The 19809-nt window shown below is 42.0% G+C and overlaps 1 protein-coding gene across 4 annotated transcripts; it reads right to left on the bottom strand.

Annotated features, from left to right (window-relative positions):
- Positions 1 to 108: 108 nt before the first annotated feature.
- On the bottom strand, positions 109 to 15701 carry chtf18 (CTF18, chromosome transmission fidelity factor 18 homolog (S. cerevisiae)). Of its 4 annotated transcripts, XM_035535097.2 has the most exons (22): positions 15439 to 15701; positions 13546 to 13710; positions 12485 to 12602; positions 11714 to 11939; positions 11324 to 11416; positions 9941 to 9993; positions 9491 to 9626; positions 9090 to 9302; positions 8762 to 8859; positions 8377 to 8500; positions 8155 to 8294; positions 7978 to 8071; positions 7782 to 7880; positions 7279 to 7409; positions 6451 to 6574; positions 5739 to 5963; positions 5138 to 5287; positions 4848 to 4978; positions 2081 to 2222; positions 1654 to 1779; positions 1099 to 1165; positions 109 to 415 (listed from the first exon to the last, which is right to left on the bottom strand). In XM_035535097.2, exons 1-22 carry the CDS (start codon positions 15524 to 15526, stop codon positions 285 to 287), a joined length of 2874 nt encoding a protein of 957 aa, XP_035390990.1. In that variant the 5' UTR covers positions 15527 to 15701; the 3' UTR covers positions 109 to 284. The 4 variants fall into 4 exon arrangements, with proteins under 4 accessions (XP_035390990.1, XP_081557422.1, XP_081557424.1 ...); XM_081701296.1 differs by lacking the exon at positions 11324 to 11416; XM_081701298.1 differs by lacking the exons at positions 12485 to 12602; positions 15439 to 15701 and having other exon boundaries at positions 13546 to 13676.
- Between the last annotated feature and the right edge of the window lie 4108 nt (positions 15702 to 19809).

Genomic DNA, 19809 nt, shown 5'->3' on the forward strand with positions numbered 1-19809 from the left:
CTTTTATGTGAATCATGTAGTAATGTTAGGTGTCAGCAACTCCACTATAAGCAAATGGCTTCCCTCTACAATTCTAGACCAAACCAGAGCAAAGTAAAGAAAGCAGAAAATCATTTAACATTTATTCACAGAAGTTGCTGGAGGCTTTAAGTAAGGATACAGGTCAGCACACAACAGTACGGATTTGTGGGTGTTCATCAAACAAAGCATCAACATGGTCCTGTTCTAATTCTGTCTCCCACTTTTCTCACAAGGCATCTTGTCTTGTCTTAGACAGACGGCTCTTAGAGGAGTTCCCTAATGTACACACTTCGACGCACTGCATTAGACACGCCCTCATTGAACCTAAACCAAACGTCACTTTTTCCTACCGCTTTACCAATCTGCAAAGTCCCGCTTAGTTTAGCATCTTCACCTAGAGACAAAAGAGCAAAAAATATGTCAGCTGAACCATGGTAACCTAGGGGTAATATAAAAAAAACAAAAAACAAACCAAAAATAAAATAGAAAGAAAACATCAACCTATTCATACACACCAGTTTACACATTCTTGGTTACTAGAAGGTGAATATTCATATCCTAATTAAAATGCTCGTTAGTATGGCTGCAGAGACTCACTGCTGGGTACGTGCCTACATGCCCCTTCTGGTGGTGTTTTGAAGGGCTCTTTAATGTAAGGCTGTTAGCAGATTCACAGGAAATCTGACCAATGAAATGCAGGGTTTTCACCATTTGCAGCACATTGTAACATGTCTGTTATATTTATTCTGAATGCGTTTTGACTAAAAGTAGTCTGTAATCTATTTGCAGTCGCTGCAGCACATTTATATTTCTGAAATAAAGCACTGGCCCCCATATCTAAAAACGTGTACCTGTTCTGCGACTGTCCCTGTGAACTAAAAAGGATATTTACAATCACCTCACCGGACTGTGTTGAAGTCTGGCAAGAAGCCTGAGCAGTACATTTCGGTTTAGTAAAGCGATCAGTAAGACTATGCTATGCGTGGTTCTAAGTGATGGATAACGATTAATTAATTACTGGGAAAGTAGCACACCTATAACATGAACGAGAAGTACATTAAAAGAGTGCCAAGTCACCTGTTGCTGAATTAACGGCAGGCTTCTCTTTTGGTATGACTGCTCGTCCGAAGAAATCCAGTTCTGGCTGTAAAACCAAAAAAGGAGTGAGGGGGGTCATGTCCATCAATTTAATCCTGAAACAGAACGTCCAGTTGAAACTTCCAATGCTCTAGATCCTCTATTAACCCAATTAATCTCAGATTAAAACCACAAAGTTTAGGCATATTTATGGTAAATAGGCGAGGATCACAAACATTAGGCGGCCCTCATAGAAAGGCTTGTCCCCTGAGCTTTGCACAGTGACAACGTTAAAGATATCTGCTGACCATCCTAAAATGAAATGATACAGAAATGTTTGTAACAGGTAGCGGTTAAAGCTGAACTATGATAACGATGCATTATTCCAAGCAGTTCCTTGCTCAGTGGCCCAACCATGGCAACTTGGCGGTGGTGGAGCTTGTACTGGCAAGCTTCTGATTACTAGTCAAGTACCTTAACTGCTGAGCTACCGCTGCCCCATGATTTAAGGTGCTATGCAAAAGATTTTAAGGCGGTATGGTGCAGTTTGTCCACCTTGTTCTCCACCACAGCTTGTTTGACAATGTTCTCCAGCCGATGGTGGTGGTTCCTGGCTGGTGGCTTCTTCACCTCTGGTCTCTTCACCTGCCGTCCCACCTCAGCGGCCTCTGTCTCAGAAGTCTGAGGATGGAAAAAAAAAGATGATTTTAATAATAAATAAATGGATGAAACTCGCACGTGCATGAGCCAACCATTTTTCCCCAAACCTGAAAATATTTTTCTCAACCCAAGAAGCAGAAAGACATTTTTGTCCCTATTGCTTCCTTGCACATTTTCTATCAGCTTTTCAGGAAAGGTGAACAACACAGGACCTGAATTTTAACCGTGGCATTAATTTGGAGGTGGACGTCCAGGAAAGGTTAAAACGTGCTTTTGGAAGATTATAATGTGCTTCTGAATGTCCTGTGCTGTGCGTCTCTACCCTCTGGTTGCGATTCTGCTGGGCTCGCTCCACCCTCCTCATCCTCTCCAGCTCCGTCTCCCTGGCGATCAGCTGCTTCACTTGATAGGTCAGCTGTCGTCGAGGGGGCAGCCCAGGAAACCGCACCACGTCCTCCACGTTCCTGCACGTGGGCACACACACACCCACGTCCATTTCTTACGGAAAGCAAACTTAAGCCCTTGATCCACTTTGTCCGACCTCACAGCATGAGAAATAATTTTAGTGGACGGCATAGGACCAATATGTAGATGGAATAAATATTCAATTATACGACGAGAGGACAGAAAAGGAAAGACAAACAGAGGATGGATGCATTACAAATATGATCCACATTTCCTATGGGTCGTAACAATATTCTGAGAATTATAAGAGCTTATAATGGGAGGAAAGGGATCCGTTGAGCACATTGTTAATCTAATAAAAACCACCACCGGGGATTATTCAGGAGGATTGTTTGAGCTAGTTCGAGACTCGGCTAGGGCAAATTCTTTTCACCTTAACATATCCATCAATAGTGCTGGTCAAGAAAAAAAAGTTTCTCCCACAAGGCCAAGAGAAGTGTGGCTTTGCGCGTTTCACTGGAATTTCGACTGGGAACTCACAACGTGTTACACAATTCTCTCACAGGTCCAGTTCTGATGCTTGGCTGCTATGAAGGCAGAGGGTTCTGCCTTGGCTTGTCGAGCAAAAACAGAAGCGTTTCTTTGGCACTTTAAACAGCACTTTCCATGTCCCTGCGCACTGCCGGGTTCGTCACTCTGATGAGAATTCCGATTCCGGTTTTAATAACTCCACAAAATTCTTCTCTTGTCAAATGGCTCCTCCTGAATTCAGAGTGAGTTGCATCTGTAAGTAGCCATACTCTAGGTAGCTACATGGAAACTTTACATACTCAGTCAAATTTAACGGCTGCCGTGGCTTCCGTGTGGTTGGCTAGAGCTTGTTGAAGGAGCGCCCGGTGGGAGAGGGCGGGCAGATAGAGGAAGGCGTAAACAAGCAGGAGGAGCAACAGAGCGAGGAGCAGAGGAATCCCCCAATCAGAGGTCACAAGGGTTTGCTGGCAGCGGGCCTGCAGGAATGAACGCTGCATGGCTCCAGCATGTATCGAAAAATCACAGAGAGAAGACAGACGTTCACAAAAATAGGTAAGCTTATCAAGATGTAATTTAAAGCCCGTGAACACTTAGAAAGCCTCTCCAAAAAATAAGCACGAACAGCATTACACCAAAAGGGGAGTTTGTCGGAACTGAGATGAACACAAAATTCTGCTAACCGTAACTATTGTAAGAGTTTCTATTCAGTAATTATTGGTACTAAAAACGGTCACTCTTCTATTCAAGCCCTGGGTGCCTCCTCCTTTTGTTCTGGGTGCCTCCTCCTTTTGTCCTTTTGTTGTTCAGTCCATCGGTCTGTGGATACACCTTTATCAGCTTTGCAGAGTATACGTTTCTTCACAAAAGAGCTCTCTGTGTGTGTGTGGATCCTGAGGTCGGATATCAGAATTTATCCTCGTCCACTTTCCATGTCCCTGTGCAGAGCATCACTACCAAACCTCACAGCTGGATTCGTTGCTCCAGTCAGAATTCCAGTGGAGGTATTTTTCCCTTGTCCACTAAATTGGAGTAGAACCGCGTGACATTGGTTCTCAACAGAGACTGTAAATATCCTAGGCAATGCTATCAGCACTAAAAGCAAGGGTGTGTGTGTGTGTGAGAGAGAGAGAGAGAGAGAGAGAGAGAGAGAGAGAGAGAGAGAGAGAGAGAGAGAGAGAGAGAGAGAGAGAGAGAGAGAGAGAGAGAGAGAGAGAGAGAGAGAGAGAGAGAGAGAGCGCACTATAATCTGGGACAACATAATCTTTTAATCCATGGAGGAGTTATAGCATCTCGTCAAAACATGTCCATGCATGGGTCTGGGTGATGAAAACGTTCCCATAATCTGTCACCTCATTCACTTACGGCAGGAAGCACTTATCCCGATTTCAGTGACAGTATATTCCTGAGGCGTGCGGCCTTTCAGGCGGGTCAAGTCCTCCCCATGAGCTTGTGTGTTAAGGGGGCTACTTTTCTGTATGTGAAGTTACAGCTTAAGCAAAGAACAGAATTGGGAAGGTAAATCTGAAAAATGACTTTCGGAACAATCGGGCGTGAGGTAGACCCGGGTCCTCTCTCCTTTCTGCAAAGGAATTCTTTAGATCTGTTCACAAATGATTAACTGCTAAACTCACCCCTGCCTTCATACCGTAATGATGATTACACCATGGAGCGACAAACAAATCTCTGTCCAAAATGAGGTGTTAATCGTGAAGGTGCCTTTAACAGTCATTTCATAAATCAAATGTATTTCATTATTCCAGCAAAGGAAAATCTGATCTTCTGGGTGCTTTACAGGCTTTGTATGCAGACAAATATTTTAGCTTAATCATATTTTTGGATAGTTTCCTACAGGTGCTCTGTTCAGTTACATTATCTGGTCAACGTAATCTGACAGTTAATAATAATACAAAAAATAAAATATAGCACAGTAAAGAGTTAAGGAAAGGATTAGGGTCATGAACAGGCTCACTTGAAGCTGGTGACAACTTTAAGAGTAGCAATAAATATTTAAAAACAACCTATTGATTTTCTGAACATGTTTACTATTTATATTACATTCACAGTGATGTTTTTTTTTTAACAGTACGTTGGTATGGAAAAGCATTTATGATATGGCAAAAGCACTGTACATGTGAGCATTTGTGATTACTCACGGCTCAAGTACATAGGTGTACTGGCCCTCGGGCGTGCGGTCCTGCCGGTAGGTCAGGTTATAGCTGATCATGTTGTCAATGAGCTCACAAAGCTGTTGCTTCTCCCTGGTGCTGTACAGCTGAGGGTTAACCTGAAAGAACAAACAAAGCAGAACACAAACAAACAAACAAACAAACAAACAAGCATGCCCATTTGGTACAAAACATACAACTTACAGTGGCCAACACAAAGTAATATGGGACAAAACCGCAACAGACTGTCCAGAGCGGTACCACCGACTCTTGCTTACCGGTCGAAGTTTGGGGCAGATGAGCTCCAGCAGCAGGCTGAGAACTTCCAAGCACAGGTTGTTCTGGCAAACCCGACTCCGAATCGTAGGAGGGATCTCGGCCAACATGGCAACGACGGCATTCTTGGTGTGCTGTGTTTTCGTAAGGGCCTGGACAGCATTCGATCGTTAGGTCACTCAACAGCTTCATGGCCCTGCGTGCAACTCTGATAAGTGGTTAGGGCAACAACTAACAGCGGCTCCAGCACTCGACAATTGGGAAATTTGTTTGACACACTGTAGTACGTAGCCTGAAAAATGGAACGTGTATCTGAGAGTAAAAGGAAGATGGCGTTGTTTGACTAAGGCTGACCGTACAGCACATTATCCATTTTTTTTAGGCTACGCACTCAGACTGATCAACTACTGTGTTTAACTGGAAAAGGGGCATATCTGGCAATAAAATATTTGATTTAGCTGCTGGCAATTATGTTTGAATGGGGCAGGAAGCCCAGGGCTCCGCTGCCACAGAGGTTTGTTCAGATCAAAGCAAGAGTGAGGCATTAGTCTAGTGTCCGGTCCAGTAAAGCAGGCGTAATGATCAGAGGGGAAAACGTCCCACCTCGTAGTGGCTGTTGGGGTAGCTGATCCGCGGGACGGAGTTGGCCGCGAACAGGAAGTGGAAGGCGGCGGGCAGGAAGGGGAGGTAGCGCATGAGCGAGTAGTTCTGGCCGTGTAGCACGCACTCGTTTACGTGGTCTGAGAAGCAAAGCCAGTCCAAGCCGGCGCACACGCCGGCCAGCCCAGGGTCCTTCAGCTTCATGGCCAGGAAGTTGTCAAACAGGCCCTGAACGAGAGGAGCACAGGAGCAGGAGGAGGTGTGAGCACACTCGCACGCCAAAGGATTTGCGTGTATTCGCGCAAATAGGTTTTACTTTTACTTCTCTCGCCTTCTCAGAAGTTTCAAAAGGGGCAAAAACCTTAGTGTAAAAGTACCTCTGAGATCAATAAATTGATCAGTTCATTTATCCTAATGGGAAAAGCGGCTGTAAAAGCATAGACACTATTTCCATATTTAACTTTTCATTAATAGAGTACTCAAGCAGTATAACACTGGGAGTGGAATTAAAGGGGAGAATTTGAACATACAAGCAGGACAAAAGAACCTTTGTGGGGTGTGGGGGGGGTTAAATTAAAAGCAAGCAGTTAGAGCTTCCTTTTCTAGGATGTTCCAAAACAGATATGCATGTGTAAAAAACACTCTATTGCGAGCAGCTCTGCAGTGGGTGTGTGTGTGTGTGTGTGTGTGCGCGCGCGCGTGCGCGCGTTTGTACCTGTATGAGTTTCTCATGCTCTCCATTGGATGAGGCCAGGTGGAGGATGTGCTGAAGCCTCTGCGCGCCATCTTTAAGTCCCGCCTCCTCGAGCGCTCCAAATACGTCTCCACCAATCCGTTTCCTTATCGAGGAAGCAGTGACAAGATGCCAAATGACTAACTCTGCATAAATCAACACTTCATGACCCGTCTCTGCTGCTGTGGCTCCTCCCACCTCCACCGCCACCTTGGTTCCATCCCCTAGGAGGCTAAAACATCGTGACGGCTCTAGCCTAAAACATCGTGACGCTGTTCCTTAGTTCTTCCTGCGCCAGATTGGTTTCGAACACAATCATCAAACCCATACTAGGACTTCTAGGAACCCAGAACAGACGTCTATTGCTTAACTTCCTTTTATTGCTTATTTTGTTCTTTCTGCGCTGTCTAGTGTCAACCAGACTTTCCTCAGTTTCCTCGCTACCTTTGGCTTGCACACTGAGGGCTTGGACCCAGACGTCCGTAAAGTTGCTCCTTGACGAGGGCTGTTGTAAAAGCACCATCATATGGCTGTTATTAACCAAAAAAAAAAAAAAAAAAGGCATGCATTTATAGCTTAGCCATGAGACTGTATCCCTACAGCCCTGTGTACTTTACAAGTAGCCATAATCTAACAAACCTGATTCAGGTAACCAGGAGCTTCAGTGGCATCAAACAATAAGCTTAAAAGGCTGTTGTATTATAGTCTATTTCAGTGTTTAACTTCCAAAATGTCACCAAGCCCAAAGCACTACAGAGACAAGAAAAACAGAAAAATAATATGGTGAACAAAATAACAGCGTTTCTCTACCTTTTCAGTCGTGGAAGCTGAAAGATTTCTTGCCACAGTGAGAAAAGTCCCTTGTTCTGGTCTTTCAACCCAACGCACACAGAACTCACAACACGCTGATCCAACTGTTTCTGACCACGGCCATGTAAAAACTGGACGCACGAAGAGATATTACATGTTGTCTTTTGGCTGCATGATAAATTCTATTGCAATATAACAGGTTTTGACAACATATATGCAACAGGGAAAAGAATGTATGAGCTTTAATACCAATATAACGTATGTTCATTTTACAGTAAAAACAACCTAAAAGCAGCAAGCAGCAAGCAGCAGTAGGTAGAACATGTTTACATTTTTGTGTTTTATCAAAATGTTTCAAATCTTGTCAAAATGAGTAACTGCAGAGTACTGTAGTTAAAGAGGCTACAAACAGGTTTGTCAAAATCGCACACTGCACTTACTCACCTGGAATCTTCTTCGGAGACGGTCATTTTATACTCAAAGCACATATAAAAAGATGTCACCTGCAACGTGTTGATGCAAGCACGAATGTCGTTGTCTGTTTTCTCACACAAGGCCACGAGGGAGCCCGTGTCTGTCTTCATGCCCTGCCGCCTTGTGATCTAACACGCACGCACGCAGAGACAAGACATTCGTTTCATCGGCACGTGGACGGCGGAAGAAATGCTGCGGACATGTGCTAGAGTGCCCGTGTGTTACCTCAGCCAGCCTCTGCGCGAGGCGCGAGGGCTGCGTCGGGGGAAAGGTCAAGAGGAACGCCTGCTGCCTCAGGGGCCTAAGAGCTGGGGCATAACTAACAAGAGAGGCAGCCGATCAAAAATGCAGCTCGATCCAAATCACCGACTTGGTGGGTACATAGGCAGAAGAGCAGCTCACAGGTCATTGCAGATGCAGATGATTGGCCGAAGCAGGACGGACTCCTTCTTCTTCTTTTTCTTCAAGGCATTGGCGCCCGACTCCTCTCCCTCCCGGCTGTCCTTCCTGCTCAGAGTCGCCAGGAGGACGCCGATGGCCGCCTGAGGCCGGCCAGACGGAGACGGTGAGGAACTGCGATCCGACAGCGGCACGGGCGGTATGAGGAGACGGGGTGGGACTTACAGAAGGGGCCCCGTCGATTTCGTCAATCACGAGGCAGTTTGGCTTCTCGTTGGCGCCCAGCACTGACTGCATCTGCGTGGCAGTGTCGATGCGCTTCTGGAAGAGTTCAGCACTGCGGTCGTCACTGCACCAGGAAAGAAAACAAAAACGAAACCAATGAAAGAGCACAAACTGAAAGTAAAAAAGTTCCCAATATTGGATCCTGAAACGCTCCAACAGCGTTAGGAACCTAAAAGGAACACCATTGCAGTCAGATTACGCACTGCAGATCTGCATAATCTAGAAATAGCATGGCAACGCAGTTCGTAAAAACTAATTTTGCCGGTTCATTATAGTTACCAATGAAATTCAGTAATGAAACTAGATGTTTATGTGTATCTATTACCTAGCATTGATCTCAACTACATTGTATCCAGCGTGTCTGGCAATGATGTGTGCTAACGTTGTCTTTCCCAGACCAGGAGGACCAGACAAGAGTGCTACCTAATAGCAGAGAAGAGATAAACAGCGTGAAACAGCTAAAGAAACACACTCAAAATACTCAAATCCCCCCAAAAATCTATTTGGAATAAACATTATTAAGAAAAAAAAAAAAAAAAGTCATACATGGAATTATTTCTATCATGTTCTAAAAACTTCATAGGAAGATAAAGTTGATTAAACCAAGCAGTCAACATGTGTTCCAGATCTTTGAAGGGATTTAAAATTTTTGCCTTAAATTTGGGTCTTTTATACTGGTCTAACTCTGCCTCCAGTATCTCCTCCGTGATCTGGCTTTTGGTTTTGAAGCGTTGAGCTTGGTTTTGATTTTGCGCATTTGCTGCAGTGGGTCTGGCCTCCGGAGCAGGTGGGCGAGGTTTTCTCTCTCTCCCAAATACAACCATATCCCACAGTTTTAGCCATTTCAACAGGCAACGATTGGTGAACTGAGGAGAAACAAACACAAACGCACACAGATACGGAATTTCCTTTAGGGCAAGAAACTGACAAAATTACAGCAGCTGGAATAATTGCTATTAACAGTTAAATCTAGCATCACGCATCTGGCGCGGAGTGCTTTTATAATGATCTTTTATGCAAAGAGGAGTCTGTGCCGTGTGTTGTTACGACTCACATCATCACTCAGCAGCTCTATATAATGCTGTGGGGCGAAGCGGTCCACCCACAAACGAGAGCAGACACCTTCGTCAGCAGTTTCACCATCCTCCTCCTCTGTCACCTCATCTAGAAGAAGTTCTGGATCTACACCTCTACAAAACACAGGGGTTAGACGATTCTGAATCAACACCACTACCAAGCCCGGGGGTTAGAGGATTCTGAATCCACACCACTACCAACCACAGGGGTTAGATGACTGAGAGAAACTCAGTATGAGTGAGCCCATAAACATTGCCACATTACAAACCCACGTTGATGGGCCATGTTCGTCTATTCTTAATAACCAGTCGTCGGTGCTGGAAGGTTCTTCCCCAAGTTCTTTGTAAACATTACAGTACGTATTCAGCATGGTTGAGTGGGCTAACACCAAGTGTGTGTGTCTGACTGTTCTGTATGACACACGTACCTGTTCAGGAGTTCTGTTAGCCTCTGGGAGTCTTCCACCAACTGACGATGGCGCTGTAAAAAAAACAAAAAAAACAAACAGAATCCAAAACAGGATTTATTGGCCAAGCATGCTCATGCATACAAGGTCTTCGTTCTTGGTTACAGTAGCTCACCCCAAACAGTTGCTTGTACACAGTACAACAAAAGACATTTCCTCAACACTCATATACACACACACACAGTCATACTTGTGAGCCTTACATGCGCATCAATTCTTAAGAGTGTTGAGTGCAGAGGTAGGGACATGCCATTGTAGAATAATGAAGTTAAAATAAATAAGTAGACTGGCAGGTAAAAGGTAGGATAGAAAAGAGCAGATAGAGGTGAAGAACTACAACATGATCAAGATGAACTGTTTAGGTGTGTGAGTCTTCATGTTATAGGCAGTTTATATGCATCAACTGTTCATGAGTTCGATGGCACATAGAAAAAAGCTTCTCTGTAGTCGGGTTGTCTTGATCCTCATTTGACTAAAGCGCCAGCCTGAGGGAAGGCGCTGGAACAGGTGAGGAACGCGGTGAGATGGGTCGGCTGTGATTTTCTCCACACACCTACTGATCCTGGATCAGGTGAGGACCGGGGTGAGATGGGTCTGCTGTGATTTTCTCCACCTATCTCTTGTTTCTGGAAGTGAGCAGATCTAGCAGTGGGGGCAGCTTAACACCATTGTGTCATGCTTGGCCACTCCCTGGCGTCCTGTTGTAATGGTTTCCTTGTCTCATGTCACTGATTCCTTTTCTCCATTCTTGTTCTGGTCCTTGTTTTGGTTTTCACCTCATTTCTATCGCCTGTGCATCGTTAATCCTCGTTATTCTGTGTAAGTAAATGCTGCCTTGTCCGTGTGTTTGCTGGTCATTGTTCATTCTAACCTTCGTTAATTCCTAGCCTCTGTGTCAAGCCCAGCCTCCGTTAGTAATTCAGCCCTCGTGTTATTCTCTGCTTGTTATCTAGCCCTCGCTTTCTTCAGTGTTGGTTCTTATCATTACATCACTATATAGCCTGCTCCTTTTTTTGTCACCGTGTGCTTTTGTTTGTTTGCTTATTATGTATTTTCATACGCTTCATGTTGGCTCACTGACCCTGGACTGTTCTAACCATTCTGATTATGGATTTGCCCTTAATAAATCTCACTCTTCAACATTACACAATGGTCTTCTCTTTAGACCTGAAAATGCGCCGCAGTCTGTGGATGTCATGCTTGGTGGCTGAGCGGCCCCACACTGTAATGGATGTAGTGATGACTGATTCTATGATGACAGTGTAGAACCAGAACAACACCTATTAGGATGTGCATTGTTTGGGAATGACGGGGTGTATGTGTGGGTGTGTGGTCCTTTCTTACTCTGTCTGCCACTTGTTCTTTGAGAACCTCAATGGGCACAGCCAAAAGGCCCAGTGCATTCTGGGAATTCCGAAAAAATCTCGGATCTGGTGCCTGAGATGTAAAAGAGCTCATTATGCATTTTGATCTACTATGTCAGTGTTGAATTCAGAATATGTAAACATGAAATAGTATACATCAATGAAGCATTCATTTGATTGTGCTTTGTTAGAATATGTGGGAATATCAAATTCCATGTACTAGGTTTCCTTGTACAAAGATGCACTTTTTTGCAAACTAAAGGAAACAAACCTTTTTTTTTCTTCGGGGGGGGGTCTACATATACAGTGAGCTGCAGGATTAAGTATTGTTTTTTCATGTATAGTATAATCTGCCCATGTGCAAAAGCACCTTATTGTCGTCATCCTCCTTTTTGCTGAGGTAAACTCTGTTTCCCATGGAGTCCGTGACCGTGATGTAATCCCCAGTTGCTGGGGGACGTTTCCTTGCGCGACACACTGCTGTAGGAACCCTCTTAGGGGATTCCTGTAGTGTTGCCAGGCCACTGATGTCCAAAACACTGGCTGTCATAGCAACCGGTGGCCCATCAGGAGACAGAGACAGTGTAAACCCAGGTCTGAAAGGAGACGAAGCAAGAAACCATGATGAGTCGTTACAGTAACATCAGAAGACAGAGTAACAGTGCTGACTTTAAAAAATCCATCATGTCTGAAATAATGCTAGGAATTGTAATGTTGTAACATTAATGAAAGGATGTAAGCAGTCCTGAAAATGAAATGGTCTAGACTAAGGCAAAAGCTGTGAGTCATAACATCACAACACAGGGTGCAATCTAGAATTTTCCACAAATCTCCACAATAATATTTGTGTTTGTTTACAATGACCATTTGAAATTTCTCAAGACCCAGAGGGTGCATGAGGCGTCAGCACAACAAAAATCTCAAAAAAACAAGAAAAATCTCACTGTAGGGTAATATTGGCATAGTGGACCATGAAAAAACGAAACTGAAATAACATGTATTTTTAAGGTGCATTTTAAACAGATCATTAACAGAAAAACCATTAATCACAAATGATCACATACATATTCTAGACACACATTATATCCATATAATCTGTAAATCAAAAGGATGGTTTTCTTTACATGAGCCACATCTTTACCTGGTCCCCTCCGAATTTCCATACACCTCTGGTGAGGAAGGAGGAGTGATGTCATCCTGTAACGCATCAAAATGGAGCTTTTTTGCCACATCGTGCTTCCGCTTCTTTGCTTTGGGGGCTGCGGACCAACACACATTTCATTCCAGTTCATCCCTCACATTTATGCTTTGCACAAACTGTGGAAACAGCAAGGTCACCACAGGCATAAGTGTGGACAGCACGCTGGCTTTCAGCCTGGTCATGTCTCCAGAGTCATGTGCGAGGGGAAGGATTGGCTCTCCTATAAGAAGTACTGTGGATCCGCCGGGAACGAACTTTTGGCAGTGGTGAGTGACCATGACTAACACTCTAAATTAATAAAACCTAGAAAATTTTGCAAGTATATCAGATATTTATACTTTTCGCCTGCATCAGTGTGCCTGCTGTTATGTGAGAGACCACAAGATAACCAAGCAACCTGGCATCATATCTTGTGGATGCACTGTGTAGCATGTATTTCAACATCCTAAGTTTGCATGTGTGCAAACATGGAAAAGCATCAAGTTCTCTCACGTAACAATTTCAGCTTTTATGGCATAGTTAGTGGCCGGTATTATTAAAAGGGAAAAACAGAGCTAACGAGGCAAGCCGGACGCATTTACAAATCGGCATAATTACTCCATTGCTACTTAATGAAGTGGGCAGTGCACAGGACAAGCACTATAAACAAAAACACCCCGATGTGCATGCTTCACTCTCCATCACAGTAAACCAGTACACACACAGCAGCTATTCAGCGCTTTTAATGGCTTGCTGCTGGCGTGAGAGAGAGGGGTTAAAGCAAAAATGGACCATATGGTAGAGACTGGGCCCAACAGCAAAAGTTCCACGCACTTGGTAGTGACCCACTCTCTCAAGGTGAAACTTGTGCGTTTATTAAAATAACAAACAAATAACTCCAACAAGCGTATTCCAAGATACACACTTTGAAAACAAAAAAAACAAAACAAAAATGGTGGATGTTTATAATGAAGGGGAAGGTGAATTGAATGTATATGAAAATATATTAGTGACCAACTCACTCAAGGACTCCTCTTCATCACATGAGGGGCCGAGGGTCTTGCTCAGGGCAGCCGCGCCTGCTGTTTTCGATGCCAGGTCCCCGGATGTTATGGCGTCTTCAAACGTCTGCGGCGCTGGCATCTTACTGCGGAACCCCGATACTCTTGCAGGATGCGGGGGCTCAACTGCAAATGACAAATGAGAGCCCAAAAAGAGCCCAAGCACAACTTTGTCAGAGAGAAACGTGTTTAAAAGGGAAGTACGACAGGGAAAAATAATGCACAGCAATTATACTGTGCAAATACATGCCACTGTGATACTCCAGTGAACCCATGAGACCTGTTTAAAGAGTCACCTGTATATTTGATGGAAATTATTTGCATGTATTACAATAGGTGAAGGTTCATCGCAACAACCACAGCAGACACACCTGAAATGTTGGTATGCGGGCTTAGAGTACACAATAAAAAAAAAAAATGCTGTGATTTGTTAGAGGACTCATTTGCTTATTACAAACTTCTTGAATGTCCATAATGTAGAGCCTAGGTGATATTGTAATTTTACAATATTAATCCATATGTATTAAGCTAAATAAACATGAACACACATTAATCTATATACACTATACGTATATGTATTAAAACACCTAGTATGCATTTTTCTTGTCTGAATACTGTTGCAGAGTAGTTTTTACTGTATATACATTTAAAGAAGTAAATGATGTATTGATGATTAATCAATAGGCCTGAAGTGGTTATGGCTCATTCAAGTGCCTCTTGACAAGGTAGGTCTTTACATCTGAAGGTGAGGGTCTCTAGTAGTAGTGGGTAGGACTTTGGGTTATCAAGCTGAAGGTTGCGGGTTTGAATCCTGCCATTGCTATGCAATCACTGGCCGGCCCTTGAGCAAAGCCCAGTGGCCGACCCTGCTTTCTGACCTCAGCTTCTGAGGTGTGCAAAGTCCACATTTTGTTGCCTTGTACTTGTATTGAGCAATGACGACAAACTGAACCTTAATCTTAGTACAGAAGAGAGTCTTGAGGTATGTTGTCTTCCCTGTCTCATGGTGCAGTACGTCAAGATGGTCTGTGACTGAGGCATGAAGTGTTTGAGATGTGAGGCGAGACAAGTACTTCCAGGCAGGAGGGAGCAGGTCCGTTTTTGGCTTTGTAGAGAAGCATTATGGTTTTAAATATGATGGAGACTACAAGAACTCAGGTGAATGAAGAGAGCAGTGGAGTGATGCATGAGAAGATTGTACACAAGACATGCAGCTGCAATCTAGCTCAGCTACAAGGGTCTAGTGGTGTGTGTGTGTGTGTGTGTGTGTGTGTGTGTGTGTGTGTGTGTGTGTGTGTGTCTTCCATGAATGAGCTGTGGAATCCAGGACAGAAAAAGGCACTACTCAGTGGCTTCTCTGAAGAGAAATGGCCAAACCCTGATGTCATAAGAGAAACTTAAATGTCCGGATGAAGTTAGTAACATGGACAGACAGATAAATGAATGATGGTTGTAATAGCAATTAGCAGATATAGAGAGAGATACTTTTGTATGCCCCAAAACAAAACCTATAAATTGTGTGGTCCCATAACCAAAAAAAAAGAAACCAAGTGTGTCAGAACCGCTGTCACACAGTAAAACAAGCCTATTCAAAATGTATTTCGCCGTTTGTAACTGCTAAGACGCTACATTAACAAGCTATACTAAGACCACAAACACCGACAGTAAGTTCCAAGTCTCCAAATACGACACTAGCGGGTTTCACTTTTTGCTAAAACATTAGGTAAATTAGCTGGATACGGTTATCGGAATTGGTTCAGAAAGGTGAATGTACTCGTTACTTAGCCAACTTTATCAAAGCCAAAACGGCGGTCCGAGGAGCCCCAAAGCTGAACATCAAGACATGTCGCTTACGTTCCATTTCAGCCATCACCTCCAATTCGTCGGCAAACTGTTGCTCAAAGTCATCTTCGATTCCGTACATCTCATCATACTCGTCCATTTTAGCTCGCAGTGGTTGATTTTTTCTGAAGTACTCAAAATTAGGAACGCGTAAATTCTGTTATATGTGAATAAAAGGCAAGTGAACAGAGTGCTCCTGTGATCAGATTTTCGCGCAAAATATTTGTTCGTTGTATATACATCCGGGTCATTGGGACGTTCTGGAAACGCTTTTTTCTTCCGCCGGAGAGGTTCCAGTCGAGAGAGAGAGAGAGAGAGAGAGAGAGAGAGAGAGAGAGAGAGAGAGAGAGAGAGAGAGAGAGAGAGAGAGAGAGAGAGAGAGAGAGAGAGAGAGAGAGAGAGAGAGAGAGAGAGAGAGAGAGAGAGAGAGAGAGAGAGAGAGAGAGAGAGAGAGAGAGAGAGAGAGAGAGAGAGAGAGAGTTTTTGAAATGTACTCTTAAAATAGTGTATTATCTGCAAGCTGTCTTATCATGTTTCAGTAATAATTCAAGCAATTATATGTTTGTATCAGTCAATAAAACTAAACATATTATGTTCCTAATGACAGAATCAGTAAACAGTCGTGCTTTCACACGATACAACAATAATAAATGTACCACTTGACATTTAGTAAAACAAATCAAATTATTTAGAACATAATTGTACAAAACATTACTTTCCATAATTTTAAATGTGTCTCTAACTTAAAATTGCAATTTTTAGCATTGCCATAAAAAACGTATTTTCAACCGTGTAAATGTAGATATTAACAACCTATTTTCAACCTTTGTAAAAAGATACACCTATTTCATTCGTTTAGATATGAAAAATTCGTATGAAAATTCGCTTGATATGAAAAAGAGATAGTAATTAAAAGCAATTGTCCAGTTAGGCCAGTAAAAATAGCACAGAGCACAAAATTCTTAATCTTTTTCCTATACTTTCTTTACCTTTGCCGATAATGCCCTCCAGTGGCGAACCATATACAACACATTAAATGGTCAATAATACCCTCCAGTAGTGAAACATATCAAAGGGCATCTAAAAGTTGATTTCAAAAAAAAAAATTTACTAAACCTTCCGTGGTGTTGAGGATAATCAGGCTAATTACAATTACAATGGTTATAAACCCACTGATAAACTTTTTAAAATGTATTGCATATAGTACATCTACACATGTTGGTTGTTTGTCTTGTGTTGTCTTTCACTAAGAGTCTGAGCATATATGGTATCATATAAACATTTTTTCAGACCCATAACTAAACATATGGTGTCTGTGCAGAACTCACTCACTACAGACTATCATACAGGCACATGGTGAATCACATTATGAGTTGCCATGATGAAATTCATGCAAATTGGATCAGTCTGTGATTTAAGTTTTTTATTTGAATTCTGTGTGCTTTTGAATTCAGCTGACCATTGTTACCAATGTCATTTTGTTCTCAACAAAGTCATTGTATCAGTATCAGTATCATTGTATCATTGTATCAGTAAAGATTTTCAACTTTATTTTTTCGTTCATCGAGATCTGATGTATCATGTAAGTATTCTCTTAATTCTTAGAGCAGTACACATGTGGTATTTTTGGATGTTTCTAATGCCTTTGGCTCAGTACCACACAATATGTTGTAGAAAGCAGTTGGGTTCTTTCAGGCCCTGGAGAGTATTACTAGGCTAGTGAGAGCCCAGTTTGAAGATATCCAGTTTTCCTTTAATGTAGGTGAATATTCCATATTTTGGCAGCATCTGGAACTGGGCATAATGGCAGGGTGTATAATTTCACCACTGGAATTTACCTTGGAAATGGAAATGATAATTAGGGCTTCCCAGTGGGTTATTGGTGGAGATATTTTACAGGATGGCACTCAACTCCATCCTTTTAAAGCAAACATAGATGATATGGCACTTATAACTACCCATCCATGTTTTCTGTGTTAGCTTGACATGAGTGAAAATCTTAAGTGGGAAAGGTTAAAGGTTAAAAATGGTAAAGCCACTAGGGGAAAAGCTCTAGGAAAAGCCTTTTTATTATTAGTGAGGAAGAAGGTGCCCATATGACAACCACAATAAAAAGTTTGTGATGTGACGGCCTCTAAAATGGTTTATCTATTGTCAACTTAACTATGAAATGCATTTGCAGTCTTTTTTAGCACTAAAATTTTAATTATCATCATGCCATTAGTATGTCTTTATCCACCAATGATTCTGTCACCTATCCATCACCATGAAGAGATATCATGAAAATGTCTAGTGCTATTAACAATAAAATTTTAAATGATACAGTGAGTTACCTTAAATCATTTACATGCAGCCTTGCTGCCTTACTATGTAGCTTCTTAAAGAATGTGTTTGACTCAGTAGCAGTTGACATACTTCAGAGAGTAAATAGCTTTATTAGTCATTTTTCCTAATTACAGACCTCAAATCTACCATTTATTGGTAAAATCAATCAGAGAATCGTTTTCAAGCGACTTACTTGTTATCCAACCACAAAAACCCATCTAGACTAATTTCAGTCAGGATTTTGGCCTACTCTTAATACTGAGACTGCTCTAGTTAACGTCATTAATATTAATTAATGATATTAATTTAAATACAGACTCCAGGGAAGTATCAATTTTTCTACTGCTCGATCTCTTTGCAGCTTTTGATACCACAGATCATAACAGACCATACCACAGACTTATAGATATACTTGAGAAATGGGTTGGACTCTCAGTCCTCAGTCCTAAAATGGCAGGAATTACTTTGTCAAAATAGAAAATAATGTTTCTGAAAGAGTGACCTGGGTGACCCCCAGGGTTTGATTCTTGAGCTGCTCATATTTAATTTTACATCCTTTCTCTTTACCAATCATATAAGATGGGCTATCTTACCACAGTTCTGCCGACAATGCTCAGACTTGCCTTAGCCCTCGCCCCAGACAACCATGGTTGAAAACTACAGCAGAATTGACAATTACCACAGAGTAGACTTTAAGACAACTATCATAAAGTTGACTTTAAGGTATTATTAATGTTCTATAAATTGCTTAATGGTGTAGGACCAGTATATTTATCTGATATGCTGCAGTGTTATGAGCTGGGCAGAACCCTAAGATCATTAGAATGGTACCAGTTATCAGTGGATATTAGAAGAGCCCTGGCACTAGATGTTTTTAAATCAATACACCAGAGACACGGGTCATCTATGAGACAAGTGATTGGTGGAGCTCTGTTGGTGGCTCTTCATATGATTGCCTGGGGTATCCTGGGTAGTGGAGTTCGCAAAGCGTTAGGAGGCAGCATTACGAGTTTTAAAAATTATTTTATTTATTTAAATTAATTTTAGTTCATTTTAATTTCATTTAAATAAATTGTATTTGTAACATTTTATAATTTGGCAAAGACTACCCCAAGATGATAGATCTTGGGCTGTAATAAGTTTTATTATTCTTCTATATGTTATGTGACGCACTTTGAATTGCCATTGTGTGTGAAACATGCTATACAAATAAACTTGCTTTGCCTTATGGCAAGTACGGTTAAAGGTAAGGTTAGCATTTGTAATTCCTAATGTCTTGGCACACAAGGAAAATCTTAACATTTGTATAATTCTGTTGAAGAGTAATCATTTCTACTGTCCAAAAGAATTACAGACTACTAAGACAATTATCTAGCTATCTAAATTTTAAATGAATAAACTAATCAATTAATAAATAAGAAAAAGGTCATGACAAATCAGTTATTGTAGCTCTTTTTTCAAAATATATTTTCTGTTTACAAATTATCTCAAAATGCTTTAGAAACAGAACAAAAACATCAGAGAAATAAGTCAGGTACTGTTTGGTTTGATTATATATATATTTTTAATAGTCTTATTTGCTAGTTATGCAGCTGTTCCACAGCTGGGTAATCCTCTTTACAGAAGAAATATGGCTCACACTTGAATGACAACCTAGACTCCTGTCTGTTAGATATTTTTTCCGCATTACGGTGCTTACTTATTTATCATGAATTAAAACTAGAGATAAAATTATTCAGGGACACTTTAAAATCAGTTGTGACACATTCATCGTTATTCATCATGATTCATCGGCTGATATTACATTGTTCATAGCTGTGAGTGTACTATCAGCCCCCTCCACTTTGTTAGAATGAAGACTGTTTAGGTCACGGCACCACTCCCACTAGAGAGCTACTCCTCCAAGTGAAACTGAGGAAAGGAAGTTGGGAGAGTTGATATGTTGGTCATAAGACTTGTAGCAGCGGTCCACAATTATGTCAATTCTGTCCGACAACACACGATCCAGTTCTTCAGGAGTTTGGCTTTTATCCGGTTTATGATTAATTCGAGGGCCAA

This window comes from Electrophorus electricus, chromosome 18, assembly GCF_041902795.1.
Source record: "Electrophorus electricus isolate QZ-2024a chromosome 18, ASM4190279v1, whole genome shotgun sequence".
Lineage (NCBI taxonomy): Eukaryota > Metazoa > Chordata > Actinopteri > Gymnotiformes > Gymnotidae > Electrophorus > Electrophorus electricus.

Coding starts and splice junctions, on each gene's coding strand:
- chtf18 (XM_035535097.2), bottom strand. CDS start 15,526: ATGGACGAGTATGATGAGATGTACGGAATCGAAGATGACTTTGAGCAA. Junction 13,711..15,438: donor GGTGATGGCTGAAATGGAAC/GTAAGCGACATG, acceptor TGTCATTTGCAG/TTGAGCCCCCGCATCCTGCA. Junction 12,603..13,545: donor TGATGAAGAGGAGTCCTTGA/GTGAGTTGGTCA, acceptor GTTGGTCCGCAG/CCCCCAAAGCAAAGAAGCGG.